This window comes from Tyto alba, unplaced genomic scaffold (assembly GCF_018691265.1).
Source record: "Tyto alba isolate M040663 unplaced genomic scaffold, T.alba_DEE_v4.0 Super-Scaffold_33, whole genome shotgun sequence".
In the NCBI taxonomy this organism is placed as follows: domain Eukaryota; kingdom Metazoa; phylum Chordata; class Aves; order Strigiformes; family Tytonidae; genus Tyto; species Tyto alba.
In genome coordinates, this window is record NW_024881308.1 from 8,793,337 (window position 1) to 8,816,936 (window position 23,600).

The following is a 23,600-nucleotide window of genomic DNA, read 5'->3' on the forward strand; positions in this document are numbered from 1 at the left end:
ACGGCCAGCCGTGTCGGATGCGTTGAGTCACTGAGAGAGCTGCCTTGGGAGTCAAGCACGGCATCAGCATGTAAAACAGCATCCAGAGATTAACTGCTGTCCCAGTTTCTCATAATTAAGAAAGATTAACAGATAGTTAGTTCCAGTAGCCACCAGTATTAGTAACTCAGATTTGTTTCCAGTAAGACTATAGATCAAGTGGCTGAGAGAGGTTTGGGCAACAGCAATTGCCTTTAACAGCACTCTTGATGTACAAATTCAAATAATTTATGTGCTTCAAATCCATTTGTTATATACACTGCACCACTGCTGTTCACTTGGCATTTAAATTTGCAGTGAGGGATGAGATCTCAAAGGACATAGTGCTTCAGGCTGTTTTACCCAGGAGCCCTGAGCATCCACCCAATTCTGTACTGGGCTGACACTGGTTTACTTGACTGAAACTGGGATTGAGTGTGAGGGAAAGGAGAATAAAGGGATGAGAGCAGGAGGGACAGACAACCAAGCACTACCAATCTGTCTGAATATGGATTATGGGAGTCTCAAGATAACAGTAGGCACAAACTTTTGCCAAGATGACAGAAATAGCTACTGCGGTTCTTTGTACTCACAGCAACAGCTGTTGTTTCCTAAGCATTCTTCTTACACCTCTAAAACTGCAGGACACTCACCCTGGAAGCAGAGAAGAGCAAGGAGAAACATTCTTTGCTCCAGACACATGGGTTTGCATCCTCACCTCCCCAGCATTCAGCATATATTCGGTTCAACACCTGTCACACCTGTTATGCTGAAGAAATTTAAAGTAAGTTTCAGCCACAAATAGCAAATATTAATGGATCTGACTCCACAATTCAGAGTAATGATTGCCACACTGTCTTCTACAATAGCAGAAGTTACCTTTCTTCCCACCCAAATTTACATTTACATCTCAATTTTTTAATATAAAGCTAACCAGTCAGTGTCTGGGAATTAAAACAAGTAGAGATAACTTCTAGGAACAACTTTGAGCCAACAGTTTTGGCACAGAATCAAACCTCTTAAACACCCAGATCTGGTAGACATAGGCAATAATTAATAAAGAACCTGCCAGCTTGCAGCGATCTTCCCTCACTAAACCAGCAACCTCTGGGCCGCTCCCCCCAGTGCTGTGTTCTCCTACACAGCCTTCTTTGACAAGGCTTTTGATGGAGTGGGTGGGAGAAAAAGGGGAAAACCTGCTCTTTTCACCAAAGACAGTATGAAATTACATACCCGTCTTCACAGTAACAACATTAAAGGAGTATTCCTTCTTCTTCCAATTTCAGCTAAATGCATTGAGACTCCTACTGAAGTGGAAGTATTCTTTACTGTCAAAGCTACAGAGACCTGATATTGATTGTGACAACTGAATAGACAACAGTTTCATGTAATGGTATAAAGTTCTCTAAAGGTCTGATTCATTTAAACATGTTAAACATTTTGTTCCAACTTCAATTTTAATCTGCAGAACCCAGCTCAGACACATCTGCATTCAGCATTTTCCACTGAAGAGCTGTCAAGTCCCAACCCTTTCAAAAGTCATGGCCCATCCTTTCTGAAGATAATGAGATCAAGGTCAGTCTAAACCTATGACTCAAACACCTTACCATGCTCTTCAGGAAAAGACAAGTTGAATTCAACACAATTTACAACTCACAAGGGAAAAACAGTCTTAGATTTACCAATCAGTAAGCTTTCATTCTGGAAAGATTTAAGCAAGACCCAAATCCCACTAACATGATAAAGTGCCTGTGGATGTTCTTTGGGGAACTTCTGCCCCCCCAATCCAACAGTTACTCCTTAGCATCCAAAGCAGAATTACATGCACTTCTTGAAAGGTGTTGAAGTCTGGCATAATATAGTGTCAAGCTCCTACACAGTGACAAACAACTGATCTCTTCAACCTAAACAAGACTTAACAGGCTGCAAAGTGTTTCAAGTGGCTGGAGTAGCATGAAGCATTTTGCAAACCAGTGATCAAGTTCTTGGACTGAGTGCTGACAATGCATGAATGAAGAACAGCAACAAGACTTAACAAACATGATTAGTATTATCCAACTGCTTTGTTATAAATACATTATATACATTCAAACATCACATTAAAATATTATTTCATTACACCAGAAGAGATTAAGGCTTTATATTATTTACAGAAACAAGCAAGCACCTTACAAAAAAAAACAAACAAAAAAACCCACCACCAGTCATTGACATTTCCCTTCTAACATTACAAGTTTGATACCTTGAGCTCTTGAATACAGCTATTTGCAATGTGCCCAACGCTAAAACTATTTTAAACATTTACTGTCAGGATAGGAAACACTTAATAGAAGACTCATCAGTGAGCACTCCACATGAACAAACACAAGCAGGTGTTGTACTGGGTTCCCTCCCTCTCCTCAGAGGTTTGTTAAATTGAAGGCTTATACAGAAACAGTTTGCTCAATTCCATGTAGAAAGTAGAACAGATTTATTTTAAGGGAAACTGAAGACACTTGAGGATTTGTGGCCCACAGGTGTAGTGGGATTCTCAAAGTCTGTTCCACATTACATCAATTATTTAACATGACACCAAAGACAGAGCTTTAAGTTTATCGATCACTAAGTGCATTGAACAGCGATGATTTTATAGGCTTCCATTACTCTGACACACTTTTCATACAGTGTATTTGTACTCAAACACCAAGTGACAAACTCTTGTCACCATTCCCCCTGTAGGTCTTAGGCAACAAGCTACTTTTTAAGTGTTCAATAATGTTGATACAACACATGTTTACTACGCCACCATGTACCAATGGAGTGACTGTCCTGCCTTCTGGCTTGCCTGATAGCTTTATGAGATACAGTGATGAAGTATTTTCTAAGATGTAAGCAGACATGGCTAAACAAAAAGGTGCTCAGTAAGAGTAATCATCTTCATTTCAAGTATTGTTTTAAGAATTAGTTCTTTTCATTATAGTCTGTGTTAGCACTTTTTAGTTTGTGCTTTAGAGTCTGTTATTTCTTTGCAGGTCTTGAATTTGGCTGATGGCTTTATTTAAAAAAAAAAAAAAAAAACAAACCCCAAAACATTGGCAACAAGTTAAGGATTGCAGAAGACTGGCAAAAGTTATTTGATTTTCTGAGCCCATTTCATGTCATCTGCTCTTGGCTTCTCCCCCGTAACTCCTTGGATAATGTTCTCCAAACACCTCCAGAATCCTATCTTCTCTAATGGATAGTTCAGCCAACCTAAGTGATTGCAAAGGAAAAAAAGGATTAGTTTGTCACAGCATCCAAAGTTCAATGTCTTGTAATGTTTATTTAATAACATTCTTTAAATTAATCACAATGTAAACGTAAGGGGTGTTCAGAAGTGGACTAGTCTCTCTGGACACTGCAAAGCTTTCAAAAAAGGAACCACCAAGTTGAATGATTTGTGTTAGAAGATAAACATTTGTATTAGTAGAACCTTAGATTTCATATTGAAATTTAAGCAACCAAACAAAAGCCCCAACCCAACAACTTCAGCTGTTTTCCCCATCAACAAAGCCACCCCAGCTTCTTCCCGCGTTTCTCATTAGGTGGTACAACAAGAAAGTATATACAACATGGCTCTGAAATCTCAATTACATTATCAATGCCACAGTTTCTAGAAAAAATAAATATTTTAAAAAATAAAAATCAAGATTTCTGTTTGGGACCTAAGCACCACTAACTAAGGCTCAGCAAACCGAACAAAGTTTTTTTCTTAAAGCCTCAAGTTTAGATAGTTCCAACATCAGTTTTCATTTTTAAGGTACTTAAATGAATTATGCTCTCACTGGGCAAAATTAAAGCTAACTGATTGCTAATGGAGCCTGTGATGGGGAAATCTTCGTGTAGTACCGTGCTGCATTTAACCGTAGCTGCTGTTAGACACGTCCTGGATTACGAGGGCAGCACCAATGGCAACAGTCCCGAAGCTGTGCAACCCAGCTAACAGGGCACTTCTGCTTCCAAGTGACCAGGAAGGCTGTAGCATGTTGACAGGGGACAGGCTTTTACCATTTTATGTAAAAATGGTGGTAAGCACCATCATGTTCTGCAGGCAACAAGAGTTCAGTGCATCTTTCCCAGCCTACAGATTCAGGGTATTCTGAATGCTTTGTTGAGATGTTGCACTGTACAAACTGTGAGGCTGGAACTCACACAGTCTTAATAGGCCTCACCCTGAATTCAGAAGGGCTTTATGTCTCACTTTTATGATATTAATTAGTACATTAACTTGATTTTCTAATACCGTATTTTGATGCTAGCCTAACTACATATAACTGACAGAAGAATGCATGAAGAGGCAACTTCACAGGGTTTTATTACAATGTATTATATAGTAACTTTAGGTCTCTGTTTTACCAAATATTGTAAAACTAGGAAAACCAAAAGAAATCAGCTCTGGGAAATGTTATTTCCCTGTAGAAGTTTTCCTACAACCAAGAAGAGATGGATGTACACAGGATTATATTAGTTATATTTCTGTCTGCCTCCTCACTTCTACCCTAGTAGAAGGAGAATTGGGGTTGCAGAAACACTTTGCTCCATTGGAAAATTCAAGAATACAATTTATCATGCTGTGTTATGCCAGACTAGTATGGTGTGAGCACTTACAGAAAGCATAGCATGAACAGAAGCACATGCTATTTGTTTTTTTTAAATGAGAAAAAAAGCAATTAGACCAAGACTGTTAATAACGGTCAGACAAACTTTCAGGACATAGTAGGAATGAAAAAAGTTCTTAGGGCAGCAAGGTTTTTGCCACTGTTTATCAAGTCAGGCTTCTTAATTGTACTGTGTTTTAACATGACATTCTGGTTATGAGAACTAGATTTGTTTCTTACCAGCGTTTTCAAAACAGACATAAACTGTTTGTCAAAGCCAATGACAGAAGGAAGAACCAGAGTGGTTTATTTCCAGCTGTTTGATTAATCTGATAACTTATTCAGGATTGTGCTACACTGGTGACTGAGTATACCCGCCTGTATGGCGGCCATAAAATTGAATATAGATATAAGAGGAACCTGAAGTCAGTTTTCTGCAAGTCTGTCCACTCCACTGCCCCATATCAGAATGCATGAATGCTAAAAATCCAGAAGCCTTGCTTTAGTAATGAGCATTCAAGGCAAGTTGCACTTGCAGATGATATGCTCTTTTGAAGCAGCAGCTTTAAGACTAATGAACAAAACACATTACTAGCATGAGATTACCAAAATATGCAATTGGATCTCAGTATCACTGACTATCCCATCAGGCTAGAAGTTACCTTTTAGCCAATCACAAATCTTCCCCCCACATTTTTTTTATGCAACGAAAACAACTATAGTTTTGCTAAGAGCTTGTGCAGCTAAGAGCACAATTAACTTCACCATGTTATTTTCCAGGTATTGAATAGGCTGTCACTAAATTACATCTTGCCAGGTGAATTGCACTAGTCTACCAAAGAGAACTTGCAGTATGAAACAGATTGGCAGTACCAGTTGTAATGCAGAAGTAGGTCTCATGTGGAGACACATGATGGATTCTGTGATGCTTCCGTGGCAGAATAACGTGCCAGTCCTGTAGAAATATGACCCAGCGTGGAAGACCAAAGTACGTGTGAGACCACTTGTGAATTTGGTTCGTCATGGTTATGAAGATGATAAGGGCAAAGACGTAACACTCCCAAGGACACGTTTCATATAATGCCTCTGCAAAACAAAATGTGTATCTTTAAATACCATTTATGAAAAGCTAAATTTCTACTAGGCAAATGATGCCTTGCTCAGAGCTGCCTGGCACTGCAGGAACTAACACAGGCCCCCACAAAGCTGCTTTGACAGAAGTGTCACAAGAGCCAGTGATCCATAAGCAATGCCAGAAAGTCACAAAACAGGCTGGTAAGTGCCAACATCTGTCAACTTGTCATAAACAGGAAGTTAAACTCTGAGTTTAGCATCTATAAAGTTAATTTAATCATTTAATTCTTTTAGTTTGCAAATAAAGTACTTCTGCACAGAGATGAAGCATTTTTATACACTTTAAAACAATTACTTTCCTTATTTACACACAGCGTGATCCCTCTTATAAAAAGAATATTTACTGTAACTTCTAATGCTTCATTGCAAGACTCTTCAGCCGCAGATTCTCTGTTGAGTTAGAGGATGTAGTGGTCCCACCTTCAAGTAAAAAAAGTTTCCCTCCCTCCTCCCAGGAGCATCATGCTTCCAACAGCTATGACTTGTCATCTTGCACTCCCTGATTTCTCCTATCTTCACACAGACAAACAGTCATTTAAATATCAACAAAAATGCTTAATTCACATAAGTCAGAAGTAACACCTTACCTGGGGAAAGAGAAACAAATTTGTATGCCATGTTTGCCAATGGGACTAGTGTCATAAAGCAGTTGTCTCCATTGGTCTCTATAAAATCATGTCTGGTAATTGCTGTGGGGTCAATATGATGTTCTCTAAAGGGCCTGATGAAAGCCTGAAAAAAAATAATTGATGAACATCACACTATGGCTCAATAATGATCTTGGATATAAAAATATAAAAAACCCCCAAAACCACATGCATTCAAATCTGATGACTGAGTTTAAGAGAGTTCCATAGTACAAAACATGTAAGTAAGATTTAAACTTTTGTGATGACAACACTTTAGATAATTTGATTTATATTTGCAAAGCAATTCAGTTCCCAAACTCAAATCCAGTTTTTCACTGCTTTTCAGTTTTATTCTCCTTAATTTTCACTTAGGACCTTCAGTCTCTAGATCTCAAAAAAAATCAGCATCCTAGTTTCACAGACAAATTAATCCTGTGAAATTCACAGATATAAGTCACTTGCTAGGGAGCATAAACCACGAAAACACTAAAAAAAAAGGAAATTCAGCCTAACATTTTGTATGGGCTACAGATGACAGCATTAACAGACTAGACACAAATTAAATGACTAGACAAACCAAATGTAAATCAAACAGATTATACAAAAGTCTCCTCTAGGAGTAGAAATCACATGTGAATAAACAATCCTAGAGGAGACAGAGCAAATGTGGTAAGTAGGACTGAGACAGTAAAACAAGTATACTTATTTGCCTTTAACACATACATCACATATGCAAAGGTGTCCTGATCAGCTGATCAGTCTGAACTCTTGTTTATTTAGTGCACAGTCTCTTGAAGTGCCTTTTTTTTTTTTTTTTTTTGGTCCAGCGATACAGGGATTCAAGGATTACTAAATCTATTGAAAGTGAACAAAACTAAGTCTAAAACCAACAGTCTTAATTCTGCTGTTCCAGTTCATGTATTTCTGGACAATTACAAGGAATATCCCAAATACTTTTTTTTTTTTTTTAATAGAGGTCCATCTAATATTGCATTGTGTGGAGTAACTAATGGTAGCTACAAATAATTTTATATTTAAAAACAGATTATTGCTTATTATAGAAGTCAATGCATCAACCACTAAGCATCTGTCATTTGTAGCTGCAGATGTATAATACATCTCAAAACTAAGTCTTCAGTCATCACCATTCTAATACTACTACATTTGCAAGAGGCCAGTAGTACAGGGAACTAGAAAGATTCCTTACTGGAGCATCTTCATGTTTTACAAAACAGCTTTTAGAAAGTTCATCTACAGGAACAATTCTCCACTTCTCTGTTTTTTGGCTCTTTGGAAGATCCACACTAGTCTGGGCCAGGTTTCTAAGCCTGTGGTGCCACAAGCCATTCCCACAGTGCCTCGGGAAGGTCTGCAAACACTGGTATTGCAAAACTGTGCAAACCTTAAACAAGGTGATAGAACAGAACAGTGTCACCTAGGCCAAGTGTAAACATGGCACTTCACCAGCAATACATCATGCCATTTAGTGGAGGAGGGCTCTGGGGGTGGGGAACAGGTTACATTGGCAAGACTGAAAGAAAGATACAGATTATATACACTCTCCAACACAGCTGGGAATACTGGAAGTGTTTCAGAAAAGTATTTCAAAACTTTTTCAAGCTTAAGGATAAGAATCTCAAACCTTTCCAACTATGGGTAGCTCCACAGATCCCCAGGTATCTGCTCCCCAGTGAAATAGTCCTGATAGGAAGTCAGCTGTAATAACTCCTGCAACTTGAATGAGGAGAGAGACAGTTAGATATACATGAGCATTTTACTGATGTATTCACAGCTTATACTTGTTTTACAAGTTTACTTCTTTATCTACTTCTAACAGATACTCACAACCACATGAGATCTACCCAATCTGAATAAACATAAGGTCAGGCAACTAAGAAAAAGAGGTAAACAAGACATCATTTGGATGATTACAATCATCCTTAAATCTACAGCAAGATTTTGTGTTTAACCCATCTTCTGTAGAGGAGCTTGACAAATCTTTGCAATTGCTGGTATGGAAAACACTAGCGAGTTAGAACTGAATCACTTAGATCTGCCCATCCTCTTCTTGAGTAGTGTTTAATGGATTACTTGGCTATAAAATAGCTGTTAAATCTATCCCAACAGATAATTCTATCTGCAGACTCTTCTCCCTTGGTCCTTTATGTCTGTAAACAAGAAGCACTGAACTCCAGTGGCTACAGATATGCACTAATTAAGAAGTCACCCCTGGCTACATCAATACTATTTACAAAATAAGACTGGAACATCAAACAACTTCAAGACTGTGACATCTGCGAAGCGATAGGCAAGGCCCCAGAAATCATGCTAATGATTGTCTGTAAGGGACATTGTACATTTGTGATATTTGCATACTAGGTTAGATACACCACTAAAGGTTGTTACAACAAGCATAAAGGTTTTTCTAGCTGCCAACCACAACAACTTTATAACTGTGGTCAAGTAAAGGTGATTTTCAGTTCTTACATGTAAAGCCCTATTTTTGCCTTCATGTTCTGGATAATCTATCTATCCAATTTTCTGGCTAATCCTGACATTTATGAGTAAGGACTTGAGAGATGTTATTTGACCAGAACAGCTGTATATTTTCCAGTTAGTCACAGATCTGTCAGACAGTGTTTTACAGACACCTATCACTCTTCACCTGCAGAAGTTGTAGGAGTCCCAGGTTCCCAATCCCTTTAGTAATGAAGTCTCCAACACAGTTTGAGATATCCTCCTGTCTGAGCTCTACTGCCAGGCTCTTTATGCTTTTGAGGAAGAAAATTCAGAAGAATGCTGAAGAAGTTTCCTTGTTTTGAAGATGGGCAAATGTGACACAGCACAGCAGTAATGCTATAGCAGCACAGCAAAGAGCAAGATATTGCCTTGGGACCTCTATGCTTGAGGGATTTAGGACTGACAGACCCTGCCCTTTAGAGAACAGATACACCAAGAGGTACCTGTTCAAGCCTGCACATCTTGTTCTAAGCAGGTTTCAAGAGAGATTAGCCAGGTCTGGATGCAGTCTAGATTTGCTGAAGAATGAACCAGACTAAAAATTTGGATTCTTTTTCACCTTAGTGTCATCCCTTCAGGTTAATAAAATAATCAGAAAAGATCTTTCTGTTCATTTTTTTCTGAGATCAACTACCTGGTGACTATGTATACAAGAATACTTGGTGACTGTAGAGCCAGCATTCAGGCTCTGAAGGGGGAGGGCAGCACACACCTGCTGGTCTGGTTAAAAGAATTCAGCAGAAGCACGACTCAGATATTAAAATAGCTACTGCGTACTGTGCAAATATGATATACCTGAGAACTGATAGTGTCTGATCTCCATGCAAATCCCTCAAAATCATACACAAAGTTCATGCCCATTAAAGCACTATATACTGTCCTTGCAGTGTATTGTTAAATGAGTCACAGCAACATAAAGATTGTGTGTTCAAAACACATGTTTCAGAGCAGCTCAGTTAGCAATTCCCTACTCTCATTTGGTGCTCAGAGCACAAGGCACAGTCACTTAATATTGGCATGTCTGGCAGTTCCCAGAGAAGCCTGAGAGTCCATGCAAACCACAGTGGTAATCACAGGGCCAGGTCAGAGTGGCTGGAACACAGTTCTTTAGTTTTCCCCGCTGATATTTACAAAAATTCAGTTGTTTACAGAAGTCACCCACTGTAACAGTCTTTGCACCAGAAACAGCATGGAGTTGCAAAACCAGAGGTGATACAGGAAATTTATTTTTTGCTCTGTCTGCCTCACCAACTCTTCTTCAGATGTCTGTGAAGCTAAAAATTCCTGGCTTTCTCCTCCACGAGCCCGTATTTGTTTCTCTGTGTGTCTGAATACTTTATTCAAGCACAGCTTCTCATTTATAGTATTGAATCTTTTTGTGATGAGCAGGTACCCCTCTGCCTGTTAAAATGTTAGGCAATACAATTCCAACTCACTTGTAAAAAAAAACAAAAGTTAAAACTGTTGGTATACTCATTCATCTTGCTTTGACTCCAAGGTATTTTGTTACTTCCCCCTCTCTCCCACAGAAACTTAAAAGCAATCTGAGATATGCCAGGGAGCAAAACAAATGTGCATCTTTCCCCAAAGATCACACAACTTTTATCTACCCTGGTCATGATCTGGACTTTGCCTGATTTCCCTACTCCAATCAGGATGCTTAGGTCAGCTGCCTTGAGAGTCCAGTTTAATTAAGTTCTTGTAACATCAGCAGGATTGCTAAAGAGCAGGTAATTTTTAGAACATGAAAGAGGATGAGATTGTTCTGTTACTATTGATCAAATGCTCTTTGTCTTCAGGGCACAGCAGTTACCTACAGTGCATGCAGCACAGCTTATTTCAGATATATCCCTTCTTGTGGTTACCTTTTGCTTAGCTGATCCCTCACCTCTGCAGTCCTTCCCCTTGCCTTCATTTTCAAAACAGAAGAAATAAAAATCAGGATTAGTATGGCCTCTACTACATCAAAAGTCTTTCTTTTTGTATTATTAATCAATTCTCACTGCTGCATCCATTATCTAGTTGGCCCAAACTCTTAAATACATCAGGAGACACTTCATCCTTTATGTAGCACTTTATTGTACTGAAGACATCTTATTTTTTATAAGCCACAAATTCTGTACACTTGTTTTTGTTTCAGACCATACATGTAAGCTACAGTGAGACAGGGTGGAGCACAACAGCTTTTAGATCTGCACCTAGCAGCTGAAAGAGCAAACAGCCTTGATTCAGGGGGAAGATATCCAAACAACGCTTCACTTTACAACAACTAAAATACCATTCTTGCTGCAGTAATCTCCCTATTAACCTGCACTGCCTCCAGCACACTGCATTATCAGAGCTTGAAATAAGAGCAGGAAGAACAACAGAAATAGAGGCAAAATACTGACGGTTCAGTAGATATTTCTCATGTTACTTTGATGTCAGCTGGTAGAAAGCTAAGAGGAAAGAATGAAGGGTGCCTGAAGCAGTGCATTATACTAAGGCAATCTGAAAAAAAACCCTCTAAATACCAGAAATTCTATTTCAGCTGTATTGTAGAAGGGCTTGCTCACTCCAGCAGTTGTGTATGATGACTCATTAAAAAAGAACAAAAACTGTAGCAGAGGTCATACATAACTAGCATCATAACACTTTGTTTGCATCCTGACTCAGAAGGCGCATCAGATGACAATGAACTGAACTCTACATTCTCACATAACTAGCAGTGTTTTTAGTTAAAGTGGGAAAATCAAGGCACAGGTGTTCAGCTACTTCACTACAGTGGTATAAGACCTTGAAGCTCTGTCATCAACATTGGGAGGGCAAGATAAGACTGACAGCCCTGAACATGAATTAAGAGTTAATCATAAAGTCAGAAAAAGCAGGATATCCACAGTATAGACATATATGAACTACAAACACTGGATTCACACACTTATTACAAGCAAGATCAGTAAAGCATTAGAGAAATACTGCTCTGTACACATTAGTTTTACTCCAGCCTGCTGAGCAGCGAGATGGGGGATCAGCTCATCTGTGGCTTATATCTGAAGAGGAGACAAGTACTCAGAAAACATGGAGGAGGGGAAGAAAACACTGCAGTTAAGCAAGCTGCGGAACTTGCTCAAAACACCAGGATTTCTTTGTTTTGGAAGTAGACTGCTGAATCAGGAGAAAAGAAAAAGGCCTGGCATACAGGGAGACCAAAGGTGTACAAATGAACTTCAACCAGTAGTAGATGTTTTAAAATAAGCGAACACAACTGACACACAGATTTGCTGGAATGGCACTCGGGATCCGCTGTGCAGGCATGCCCACAGGCACAGCAGCACCCTCGGCACACGGCTGAGACCTCCGGGTCGGGGACGTGCCTGAGCCTCACCGCCAGCACTCGGACACCAAAGTCACCTGCTGGGTGGTGGGTCGCAGGGCTGGAGGTGCAACTGGCCCTAATGTGTAATCGACACAAGACAGCTTTGATCCCGCTTGTGCTCTGTTCAGAAATCACATAAGAGGTAGCAGCTTGTGTCACAGAAAAACCCCCACTCCTCCTCTTCCTTGCTTAAGTACCAAACTGAGAGATTTTAACCTTAACAAAGGGCTTCTCTTGGGAGCAAGTCACATAATGCTTCCTGCAACCTGGCTGCTCCCAGGAACCATCAGAAAGAAGCCAAATGAGAGCGGGACATTTGCAGTACAGGGTGCTCAAGAGATAAAACTATTTTGCATGTTTGCAACAAAAAGTTATACTCCACTGAAATTTTACAAAGCCAAGTGTAAGCCTGGGTTTGCACAGATGTCATTCCCAAATTGCAATCCAGAAGCTGCACAGTAGAGTACATCAAGTTTCACATTTACTGTAAAAATTCAGTTAGAGCCTCAGGAGAAGAAAAAAAAACAGTGTAAGATGTTATTTAATAACTTGATGCTGTTGTATAACATCACTGAGAAGTAGCCACTTCTCATCAATGACTGCATGAACTAGTTGAATGTTATAGAACTAAAGAGTTGGGCAAGTGGCTAATTCCACAACAGGAAGAATTTTGTTTTCTCTGCTGAAGTAACAGTTGCTTGTTATTTATATGCTTATAAAAATGAAATGCGTTAGTCATCTGCATTCCACATTTAGTGGCTTTTAGTACAGAAAAGGCAGGGCTTTAATACTACAGCAAGTTATGAGGCTAAGAAAATAATCCCTGAACATTTCAATGAGTATAAAGTGTAGCAGCTTAAAAGCAAAAAAAGAAGAGTTAAGCATTTTGGCTATTTAAAGCTGAGAAACATTCAGTAAAACTGGACCTAACAGTGTAAGCAAGCAGAGAACACAGCTGAATTATGAAATAAAAGAAGAGCCTGGATATTATATGTTTTATTATATGTAGTAATTATATTACATCATAATTGGGTTTTCAAATAAGCCATGTCTATAACACATGCACTTCTGAGACAGGAAAAGTCTATCCTAACTCACACAAGCTTATTTTGCAAGATTGGCATGCTAGTCAGACATCTCTCTTCCTTCCCCCATAAGCTCCAATTACTCCCCGCTACGGGAAAGCCGCCTATCCCGCTGCCTCTCAGCACCACCACCCGAGAGGGGCACACCGCCCGCCTCCGCAGACCCCAATGCCAGCCTGCAGGCAGAAACCATGCTGCTCACCACACGGCCAGAAACTGCCAGCAAAGGGACATCCCCGAGGAATCAGGGTACCGTCTGCCCTGGAGCTGAGCAGCAGCAGATCCTACAGCAAACATTCATCTACCAAAAGCACGACTTAGCTAAGAATCCCTACCCGATAAACTTAATGATAAGAACTACCAAATTTTGTTTTCGAGTCTTTAATCTTAGTCTGTTAGCACAAAGCAAGCTATTGCTACTGTTTCTCCAGCTGATGGAGTGCTTGTGAAGCACCCATCACATTTAAATGACAAAATCCTGACTTTACCTAGGCCTCAGGTTCTTAAACAGAAAGTACCATTGGGTGTACTACTCTTCCCTGAAAATGCATTACGAGAAAAAGCAACTAAGCCATTCCAGAAGAAAGTGATTAAAAGAACAGAGAACTATGGATACTAAATGAAAACCAAGGGCAAATTTTCTCTCACTAAAAAAAACCCAATACTTTCATTAGTACAACTAATCAAACTAATCCTCTGGTTTCATCCATTTAAAACGCTCCAAGAAATGAAGCAGGGTGAGCTCAGCTCTCGGAGCACCCGGCGGTTTTGCACATGCAGGTTGGCACCCAGAGGAGACCCAATACCTGAACATTTGCCTGGCGCAGGACGTAAGCAGCCGTAACGCCGGTGTTGCTCAAGGCCTGCACTCTCTCACCGAAGCAGATCACTGTCACCACTCACTATAACCCACCCCATCAGGGCAACCCTCCGACACGTGTTTGTGTTTTGAAGTGCAAGAGGCACTGTTGTGAGTGAATCGGGGCCACAGAGGCCTATAGTTCTTAAATCCTCGGGCCAAAATCCCCTGCAACTTTAAGAGAGCCCTTGACAACTCAGCAAGCACACAGAGCTTTCTTTGTCCCAGTCCCCACTGCTGAGAAAGAGCAGTAGCACGTCCCCTGCGCACACCAGTGGGAAAGCACAGACGGGGCCGTGCCACCAGTTTCCCTCTACTACCCACGGGAGCAGCACCGGGCAGGGAAAAGGGCTCATCGCTCCCCTTTAGGGTACAGCCATCACCCACCCTGCCCAAAACCAGCTGCTCACACACTTTAGAAGTTCATCCACTAATCCAAGTGACATGAAGGACAGATCACTGGTGTCAACATCACCCGCCCGACAGCAAACCGGCAACTGTACTCCGTAATTCCGCTTTCAAGACCAACAGCCTCCAGGATCCTTTGGCACTGGAAAGGCCTAGAGCTCCCAGGTTGACACACACAATTACAAAGTGGATCAACAGAACACATAATATAATTGTGTTAGTGCAGTGCAATTTTATTTGGGCAATACAAAGTGCAACAAACAGGATTAAACAGGCAACACTGACTACAACTTGTGGAGTGTCCGTCTGTAAAAGAGGATACAGTTTAGGATGGAACACACAAAGTTACCTACGGCTCTGAAGTAACTGACAGTTACTTCGGGTGGGGTGAGACAGCAAGTGAGACAGCTTATTTGGACCAACGCTGAAGTAAAGGATAATTTTCCTTTGTTAACCAAGGTTTCCCTGGTATAATTTCAAGGACCTTTTAAATCAAAATTTCAAGTGGAAACTCATTTTAATGTACAAAGTAAATCCAAAGTGAAGTGACATTGTTACAGTTCTGTCTCTTGCTGTAAAGCAGCAGGACTTCCAAGAGGCTGACCCACATGCCCAGCAGTCCATTTCATTAAGCACTGATGGTCTCTCAAGTGCTTTTACTCCAGGTGTGCCAGAGCTTTCATATGTATTACACACTCATCATTTGGCTCTGCAATGCAGCTAACCAAGTGCAGCTCTGCAGAGCTACTCAAGCTTGAAATAAAAAGGGTTTGGGTCTTGATCAGAACAAGCTTCTATTTTGAAAGTGAACCAAGCAATTTCTTCCTTCACGTTCTCTCTGGCTAACCCACAACATCTGCACTAATGAAATGTGTACCTCAGCCGGGTTTAAAAGAATTAGTTCCCCATCTCTCAAGTCAGCAATGATTAACTATCTTGTAATGTGTCACAATATGTTTCTAAAGATATCTGACCTACATTGGGCAGTTCTCATTAATATAAACAGCTTACAACATGAACTTTTTTTCTTTTTTTTTAAGACTGCAATAAAGAGTATCTATTAAGAGCAAACATGGCTGCAGATACAAGTCAAATGTCAGAAACAAGTCAACCAATTTGGAAAAAAGGCTTTAAAAGCCTCTACAAAGACACAAGGAGGGAGGGGAAAATGAAAACCAGAATCAATGGTGTAATTTGCCAAACTTTTTATCTAGGTTCTATTAATATACCACCTATATATACAGCTCATGTGTACTGAATAATATGCTGGACACTGCAAACTCACCTGAAGGCGTAAGAGCTTTCAAGCCTAATCTTCCATGTTCTGGTGAGGCTTTTCTGCTTATCACACAAGTAATACCTATGCCAGCCTTGTCCCCGGCACTATCGAGCTTCTAATAGAGTGTCAGAGGCTGCTCTGGTTCTGCAGTACTGCTGAGATCGTGTCCCTGCAGTGGGACAGTTCAGCTGCAGCTATAAAAATGGGGGTAATTAAACCTCCACCATACCCAGCCTTCCTAACCAAGGCTGCCCTGGAGTTAACCACGTCCACGTGTGTGTGCAAATAAAGTACCAAATTCAAATCTATGCAGTTGTCAACTTGCATGAAGAGGAAAATACTCATAGCTCCTCAGCAGCTGAAAATATTCATAATAGCACATGACTGGTTTTAACACAGAAACGACAACAAAATAATGCCATCCTCTGCCCACTCTCTTCCCCCCCCCCCTTTTTTTTTTTTGGTCTCCTGACAGTGAGGAGGGAGGGGAACTGTCTCATCTCTGCTAAACCAGCCCGGAAGACAAGAGGCACATGCCTCTTCCTTTCCAGCAAGATTATCTTTAGTCACCAGAAAAAAACCCAGTTCAAAAGCTATTCTAAAATACGCCATAAAGTTCTCGCCTCACAGCTCTCCCCTCCCTCCCCAGCGCCAGTACCCACAGGTGATTCAGCACAGCAAATGACAGCATGCCACGTGAGTTCATTTCTTAGCAGACTGCCTGCTCACATCACACAAGGAAGTGCTTTCACTCTGCCAGTAAGAGGAGGATCAGATCTTTTTTGTCCCACCAATTTCTAGATTAAGGTATTTACAGTGCTATCCACGTTACAATTACGTGTGCCTTTAAAGGCATTAAAAATAAAGATGTAACACAGCCTTTAATTATAGATATAGGGTTTAGGCTAGGTGAAGTGATGCAGGCGGTTCAAACTACTCCCCATTTCTTAAAAGAAAAAATATATTTATGTAAAACTACACAGGGCATCCCAACAACGCATCTCAATGAACAGGTCTGTGCAGCACATCAGATCCAGTCCACGGGATCACTGATCACTTTTAGATTTCCAAAGACCTGATGTGAACTTGATCCAGAGCTACGTCTTTACTAGCAGAATATTTATTTTGTGATCTCAACTAAAAGGTCAATATTCCAATCTAAGCTTCAGGAAAGCTCTCAATGGGAATACATCTGACAGTGTCTGTGACTCAATATTCCCTACTTCACCCATTGTACTGCATGCGGCATTTAGGAATCAGAACGTTTATGGAGACGAGTTTCACAAAACTTAATAAAACCTAATCATCAGTGTGGATTACAGACATCATTCCCACTTTACCTGGAGAATCAATGTATTGAAGGAAGACAGCAAAACAAGATAGTGTGCAGCACATTATTTTATTGCACTCATTCTTGTATACACTATCAGTTATTTCCACACTACTTTATTTACACAGAATCCAGATTCAGCTACTTTAATCATTCACTACTACTTAAATATTATTATCAGTGAATTAGCTGCTTTATCAGTTAAACTGGTATCCAGGATATCAGAGAACTCAAGATTTATCAATATTAACTTTGAGATGAAAGCCAGTTGCAAGCAGATTGCACTACAGGTTAACCATCCTTACTGATTCTCTCATCTGCATCTGCCCTCATCATTACGGAGCAGCTCTCATGCCATGTGCTCCGTTCCTCCCAACACCTCCACCTCACCAGCTGAGAGTAGGCAAGACTGGATTAGGCCAAGTGATCTGGTATGATTCATAGTGGAAGGACACTGCTCCCTCTTAGCTCCAAAATAAGGCCAATAACCTTTCAACAGACATTAGGAATCACCACTTCTCAGCTCTGGAAAAAAATCATAGCATCAATCATATATCACTGTTTGAATCTGCTGTGGTGTTTTTTTTTGTTGGGTTGGTTGGTTTTGTTTGTTTGCTTGGGTTTTTTGCTTGTTTGTTTTTCTATATTTTGTTTGTTTTTAAATCATTAGCTATATACAACATCAATTAGGAACAAGTACCGTTCTCTCCTAAAACATACAAGACCTCACAGTTTATAGAAAAGTTACTTTTATTACAAAGCATGGAAGCTGAACACCTGTAGCTAGTTTATATGGTGTCCTAATGAATGACACCATTTGTTCTCCTTTCAGGCAACCAGGCAGTTCACATAAAAACACGTAAACATCTATGCACACCCAACATAAGAAATTAATATTGCATTCAATACGCATCTCAAGTACAATAGAAGACTGATGAAATGCTTAGTTACTATTCTTTTCCTTCCCTCATCCCATATTAGAAGTTTACCAGAAAGTTATGAAAGGTATGCATTGCAGAGCTGGCTCTTCCTATTTCTAAATTTAATCCTCTCCTTTTCCCATGTCCATACAGCTATCAGTAACACCTGCTGCCCAGATAATGCCAATGCACCAGCTCAGCCACAGCCACCCGCCTGCCCCACTGCCCTCAATTCCACCTGTTCAAGACAGTTTCTCTGAAGCAGCATTGCAGTACTATTCTAGTAACACAAAGCTCACGTAAGCACTGATACTTTTTCTTCTGAGTGTTAAGTAACATTCAAGTTGTACACAGGTTTAGGCTTTGAACGACGTAATGAATGTTGTGGAGTCCCTTTTCACAGCCATCTTATTCTAAGACCAGTTTCACCTTTAGCTAACTCCATGCAATTCCCGATTCCACCTGCAAAGCTGTACAGCAACAAACTAGAATCCTTTACTAGTTCTTCCTCTCCTTCACAGAAAAGGTGAAATCACCAACTCACATTGCACCTAGACCAGCCAGCTCTGTACTGGCAAGATCCAGCTAACTTAAACACCTCTACAAATCTAAGGCAAAGATACAAGACTGAGCTTGCTTGCCTACACTTGCAATCAAGCATTTAGTTATCAGTCCCCAGAAACCAAGCCAGGTTGATGCCTGAAACACCTTTGATCAGATTTCTCCCAGGGTTTTGCTTTCTGAAAAGTTCTTGCAAATATTTTTGTCAATCACTGTGTTTTGTTTCCAACTCTGACAGTCTTAACAGCTATTTTCCCCTCCTAGTAATCCTTCTACTTGCAGTGACTGTATAAGAACACCAAAGTTAAACAGCTACATTAAAAACTTCACTGAGAAGCTACTGAAATGAAAGACAAAATGCAGTAACAGTTTTTGCAGATGGTCTCAGTTTCAGAGGCACTACAATTGCACACACACAAACATCCCTCTCCCTTTCCAACAGTAAGTCAAGCTTAAAAGATCACACCCTTGTTTCCAGCATTACGACAGTCTTGCCTTGTTCACAGCAGTGAACAGTTCCTACTTACATATCCCAACAATAACAGAGGACGTGTGTTCCAGTCGCAAGTAGAAGAGAAGATTGTAAAAATTGAAACAGATCAGAGAGAAACATAAGATGACAGAGATCCATTCTTGTAGTCTCTTTCCTGTTGGAAAAAAAAAAAAAAAAAAGGAAAAAAGCATGTTTTACTTCTATCTAAGACGACATTTTGAAGTCTGAAATAATACAGACACACTATTCTGATGCCTGCATGACTCATTCTGTATGTCTGACAGGGAACTGAAACAGAAACTTATTTATCCATGGGAGGCATAACTATTTTGTTAAATGGCATTCCTCTTCCACTACTAACCCCTTCCCTCTGCCCTTGCTGAAATAACAGGGACAAATCAGACATTATCTCACACTGTCCCAGTTTCCCTTTCCCTGCAGGTGCTGCCATAAAGTTCCTCCACATCACATCTTTTTTCAAATTTGCATTTCATTTGATATTCAGTGTTGCTGGTATGGCTGAATCTGGGAACAAATTTCTGGCTTTATGACCTGTAATATTTAAAATCTCAGAGCTTGTAAATAAAGCTGTTGTACTAACAGGAAAAAGCACCACCCTGTATATCGGTGGCCCTAGAATCACTTTCCTAACACTGCAAGTATACCTCCTAAGCTTGCTTACTTAACTCCTGCAGGATTGTCTTTGCCTTCCTGCTCCCAGGCAGAAGGCTACAATCTCTCAGCCATTCTGAGACAAGAAGAGACAGAATAAGCCAAGAGAAAGAACTGGCACAAATTCTCTCTTGTATCTTGCTGTACTGCTTTGTACCTCTACAAAAACCTCATTTATTGCCTATAAAAAGAGAACACACACATCAGAGTATGGTAACACTTTGAATATTCAGATTAGCAGCAGGAAGCTTCTGCCTGTCAATCACTGCTAGATCCTCACAAGCCACTGATGCAGAGAGCCAGGGAACACTCAAGGCGAGACCCGTATGCATTAAGGCATCAGAAACAGACCTTTAGTGCCCGAGTCCAGGAAGGAGATCTGAGCTGCCACCCCAGCCCAGCGGGGCCCCGGCTGTAGTGAGCTCTTAACATGCTCAGGAGCAGACAGGTCAGTCTTCACCTATTTGAGTGGGCCAGCCAGCACAGCTGTGTCTTGCCCAGGGCCTCCCAGAGCAGTTAACACCCCAGTCCATTCCCTGCTCCCTCCTGCAGCCTTATACACTTTGCACCACTCGAGCCTGAGGCAAAGCAAAGTGGAGCAATCAGGAAGGACAACATGCGAGGCGCACATCCTCTCACAGGAGCAGAGGCACTCTCACCTGTCTGGCATGTGTTCAGGACAGGAGCTTCTTTCCTACTACTCCTCTGTTGACTTACAGCCTGATCAAATATCTCCTAAATGCTAAATCAAGTCCTTCTCAACTATACCATGCAATGTAAAGGAAACTAGGAACATCAAAGGAGGATCAGTATTATCTCCAACGTGCCTACAATGCAACATTTTAAAGAAGTGTGAACAAAGACCTTTACAGTTCAGACTTTTGTTCTAGAAAGGTCATGAGTATATGAATTAACATCCTCTGCAGTAGCAAAGATCAGAATCGTAAAATTAAATTAAGACACAAGAACAAGCATTCTTCAAGACTGCATCAAGTCACAATGTGGGAGATTCTATAAAGAGGTCCCTGGAGTAATGAAAGGAAGAGTTAATTAACACTCACTTCCTGCATAAGAAAACCACACCCTGATTAGAGGAGCTAAGTGGGTAGATCCTCATGGAACAATTAGCTGACTGAGAGGAAACCCTAGACTCCTTACTAGCAAGTCCCGTGAGTTCAGTCTATGCAAACACCACTGTAGTCTGAACACAGGGATCCCAAGGCAACTGTTTGGAGATATCGGAGCCCAGAAATGCAGCCCCAGCTCTGGGCAGACTGGGAAGCAAATCAGTCAAACGAGTGGAGTCAGCACCCGTAACTTGGGCTTAAAGAGCACTCAAATTTAAAAGTATGTCCTGCATGGGGGAATAAGGTGCCCAAGCCACAAAGTATACGCTTAAATAAATCATGGAAATCCTCCAGAGTCATATGCACTCTGCACAATTATATGTAATCCCTGTTCTTAAGAATTCAGTAGTTCAACATCACATGCTTCCACCGTAACACATATTCTGACGCTTATGCAGGTTATTCATAGAAGGCCAGAAAAAAACTGCATATCTAATATATTATCACAGCTCACTCCTGATAAATACCACTGTACAGCGACTACTTCCCAGGAAGTTCCATCTACAGCTAAAGAAAAAGGTAGCAAGTTGTTTGAGGAGAATCTTTTCCTTACAAGTAAGAGCACGGTGCAATAGTAAAGTTAGTGATTGCTTTTCTGTAAAGCACAGGAACCAGTCACTGCCTGGATCAGAACTGCATATCTAGAGCAGCTGAAAGACGTCACACACCACCTTATCTCAAGGCAAGAGGTGACTGATACACGCCGAAATGGGCAGACTTACCCTGAACAGTCTAGAAAACTGACAAATTAAAGAATTACTGTGTTTTCTTATCATTACTTGGCTGTGTGCAAGTATCATCTGCTTTTCCAGTAACTGCCTTCAATGGGCAAGCTAAGCTGTTCAGCTGACCTGCTGGGAAGAGCAAGATGCTAAAAACATGTCTTCCCTCTCCTAATCCTTCACCTGCAAACAAACTCACTGGGAAGAGCAAGAATACCCTTAGCATTGCGCACACTGCGAGCTGAAAAAAAACGGCATATTTTGATTATGCTATGGAAATAAACAGCAAATTCCTTATAATAAATAGCTGCCATCACTTTATTAAGCTCTGACAAATAAGCTTCAGGAAGACAAGACTAAAGCAAAAAGTCAACATCCCTCTCTCCCTTACTGAGGTGCCAGGGTGGGTATCTCTGAGTAGTTCACTGAATATTTAAAAAGCGAAAGCTTCAGCTGTTACCTTGCTTAGCAACCAAATTTGTACCTCGGCTTCTGAGTGGAAAAATTAACTTTTTGTTTGCTTTTAGAGGGAAGAGCAGCCCTTCGGGGCAGTTTCTAGCCTGCAGACCTGCACCCCGGCAGCACAGCCCGTTCCTCTGCCTGCTCTCAGCAGCCGCACTCGCCAGCTCTGCCCAGGCCGAGGCGAGGGGGCCGCGGGCATGCGGCGTCCCACCGCCGCCAGCCCCGGGCCCGGCCCGGCCCCCGCCGCTCCGCCGGGTCTCCCGGGGCCGCGCCGGGAGGGGCTGCACCGCCTCAGCGCGGCCGGGGGGCGGGGGGGAGGCGGGGGCCTGAGGGGAACCACCCCACCCCCCGCCCTCCCCGAGGTGCCCCCCCACACCCCCGAGGGGACCCCCCCGCCCCCCGCCCCGGCCCCCCGCGGGGCGCAGCCCGCCGCCCTCACCGGGGGAGTAGAGCTCGGCCAGCTCGCGGGCCCCGGCGTGCTGCGCGCCCCACCGCCGGCTGCCGCCCTCGGGCTCCTCCGCGGCCTCCGCCGCCGCCTCCGCCCGGCGCGGGACGCTCCCGGCGCCGCCGCTCGCCATGGCCCGGCCCCGCGGCGGCGGCTCCTGCTCCTCCTCCTCCTCCTCCAGGCCGGCGGGCGGCGGCGGCGAGCGGCGCCCAGGCCCCGTCCCGGCGCCCGGCGGCAACGCTGCGGCCCGCGGCAGCATCGCGAAATGGGGCCGCGGCGCGGCGCTGCGCTGCGGCGGGGCGGGGGAGGGCGGGGCTGGGGAGGGCGGGGCGGGGGAGGGCGGGGCTGGCCACGCCCCGGCACCGCCTCCCCGCCTATCGCCGGCGCCGCCGCGCTGCCGGCCGGGCCAATGGGACAGCGCCGCCCGGCGCGGAGGAGCCAATGGCGCGGCGGCAAGGGTCGGCGGCGCAGCTGGAGGAGCCCCCGCCCCGCGGAGCGCAGCTGGCGGCGGGAGCGGGCGGGGCCGGGGCTGGACCGGGGGGGCTGGGGGGGGCAGGTCGCGCCGGTGCCACCGCCCCGCGCTTCCCGCCAACCGCCCCCCTCCCCCCCCCCATCCCGGTGCCTCGTGCGCCCCCTGGCGGCGCTGCCGCCCCCCCCCCCCCCCCCCCCCCCCCCCCCCCCCAAGCGGCGCGCGCTGCCGGTAGACATTAGGCGCGCGGTGCTAATTAGGGCTGCCGGGGTTTGCTGTGACACGCCGAGACCGTAATCGTGCCAATAAAATATTTTTCGGTCCCTTTGCCGGGCAATCCCGGCCGTGCTCCCCCACAGACGCGGGTAAAGCCACCCGTGGACGCGCTCACGGGTCCCAAATAAATACACTCCGGCACGGAATGAAAATCAAAAAAAGCCCCTAGCAATATCTAAGTACTACGTTAGGGCTATAAAACAAAATGATTTCTGCAACA

At 42.7% G+C, this 23,600-nt stretch overlaps 1 protein-coding gene across 1 annotated transcript; it reads right to left on the reverse strand.

The window, feature by feature from the left end:
* Positions 1-2,464: 2,464 nt before the first annotated feature.
* LOC104367064 (plasmanylethanolamine desaturase) lies at positions 2,465-22,923 on the reverse strand. The gene is made up of 6 exons (XM_042800798.1): positions 22,630-22,923; positions 19,242-19,361; positions 8,040-8,131; positions 6,356-6,500; positions 5,508-5,720; positions 2,465-3,249 (listed from the first exon to the last, which is right to left on the reverse strand). Exons 1-6 carry the CDS (start codon positions 22,892-22,894, stop codon positions 3,128-3,130), a joined length of 957 nt encoding a protein of 318 aa, XP_042656732.1. The 5' UTR covers positions 22,895-22,923; the 3' UTR covers positions 2,465-3,127.
* Positions 22,924-23,600: the final 677 nt, after the last annotated feature.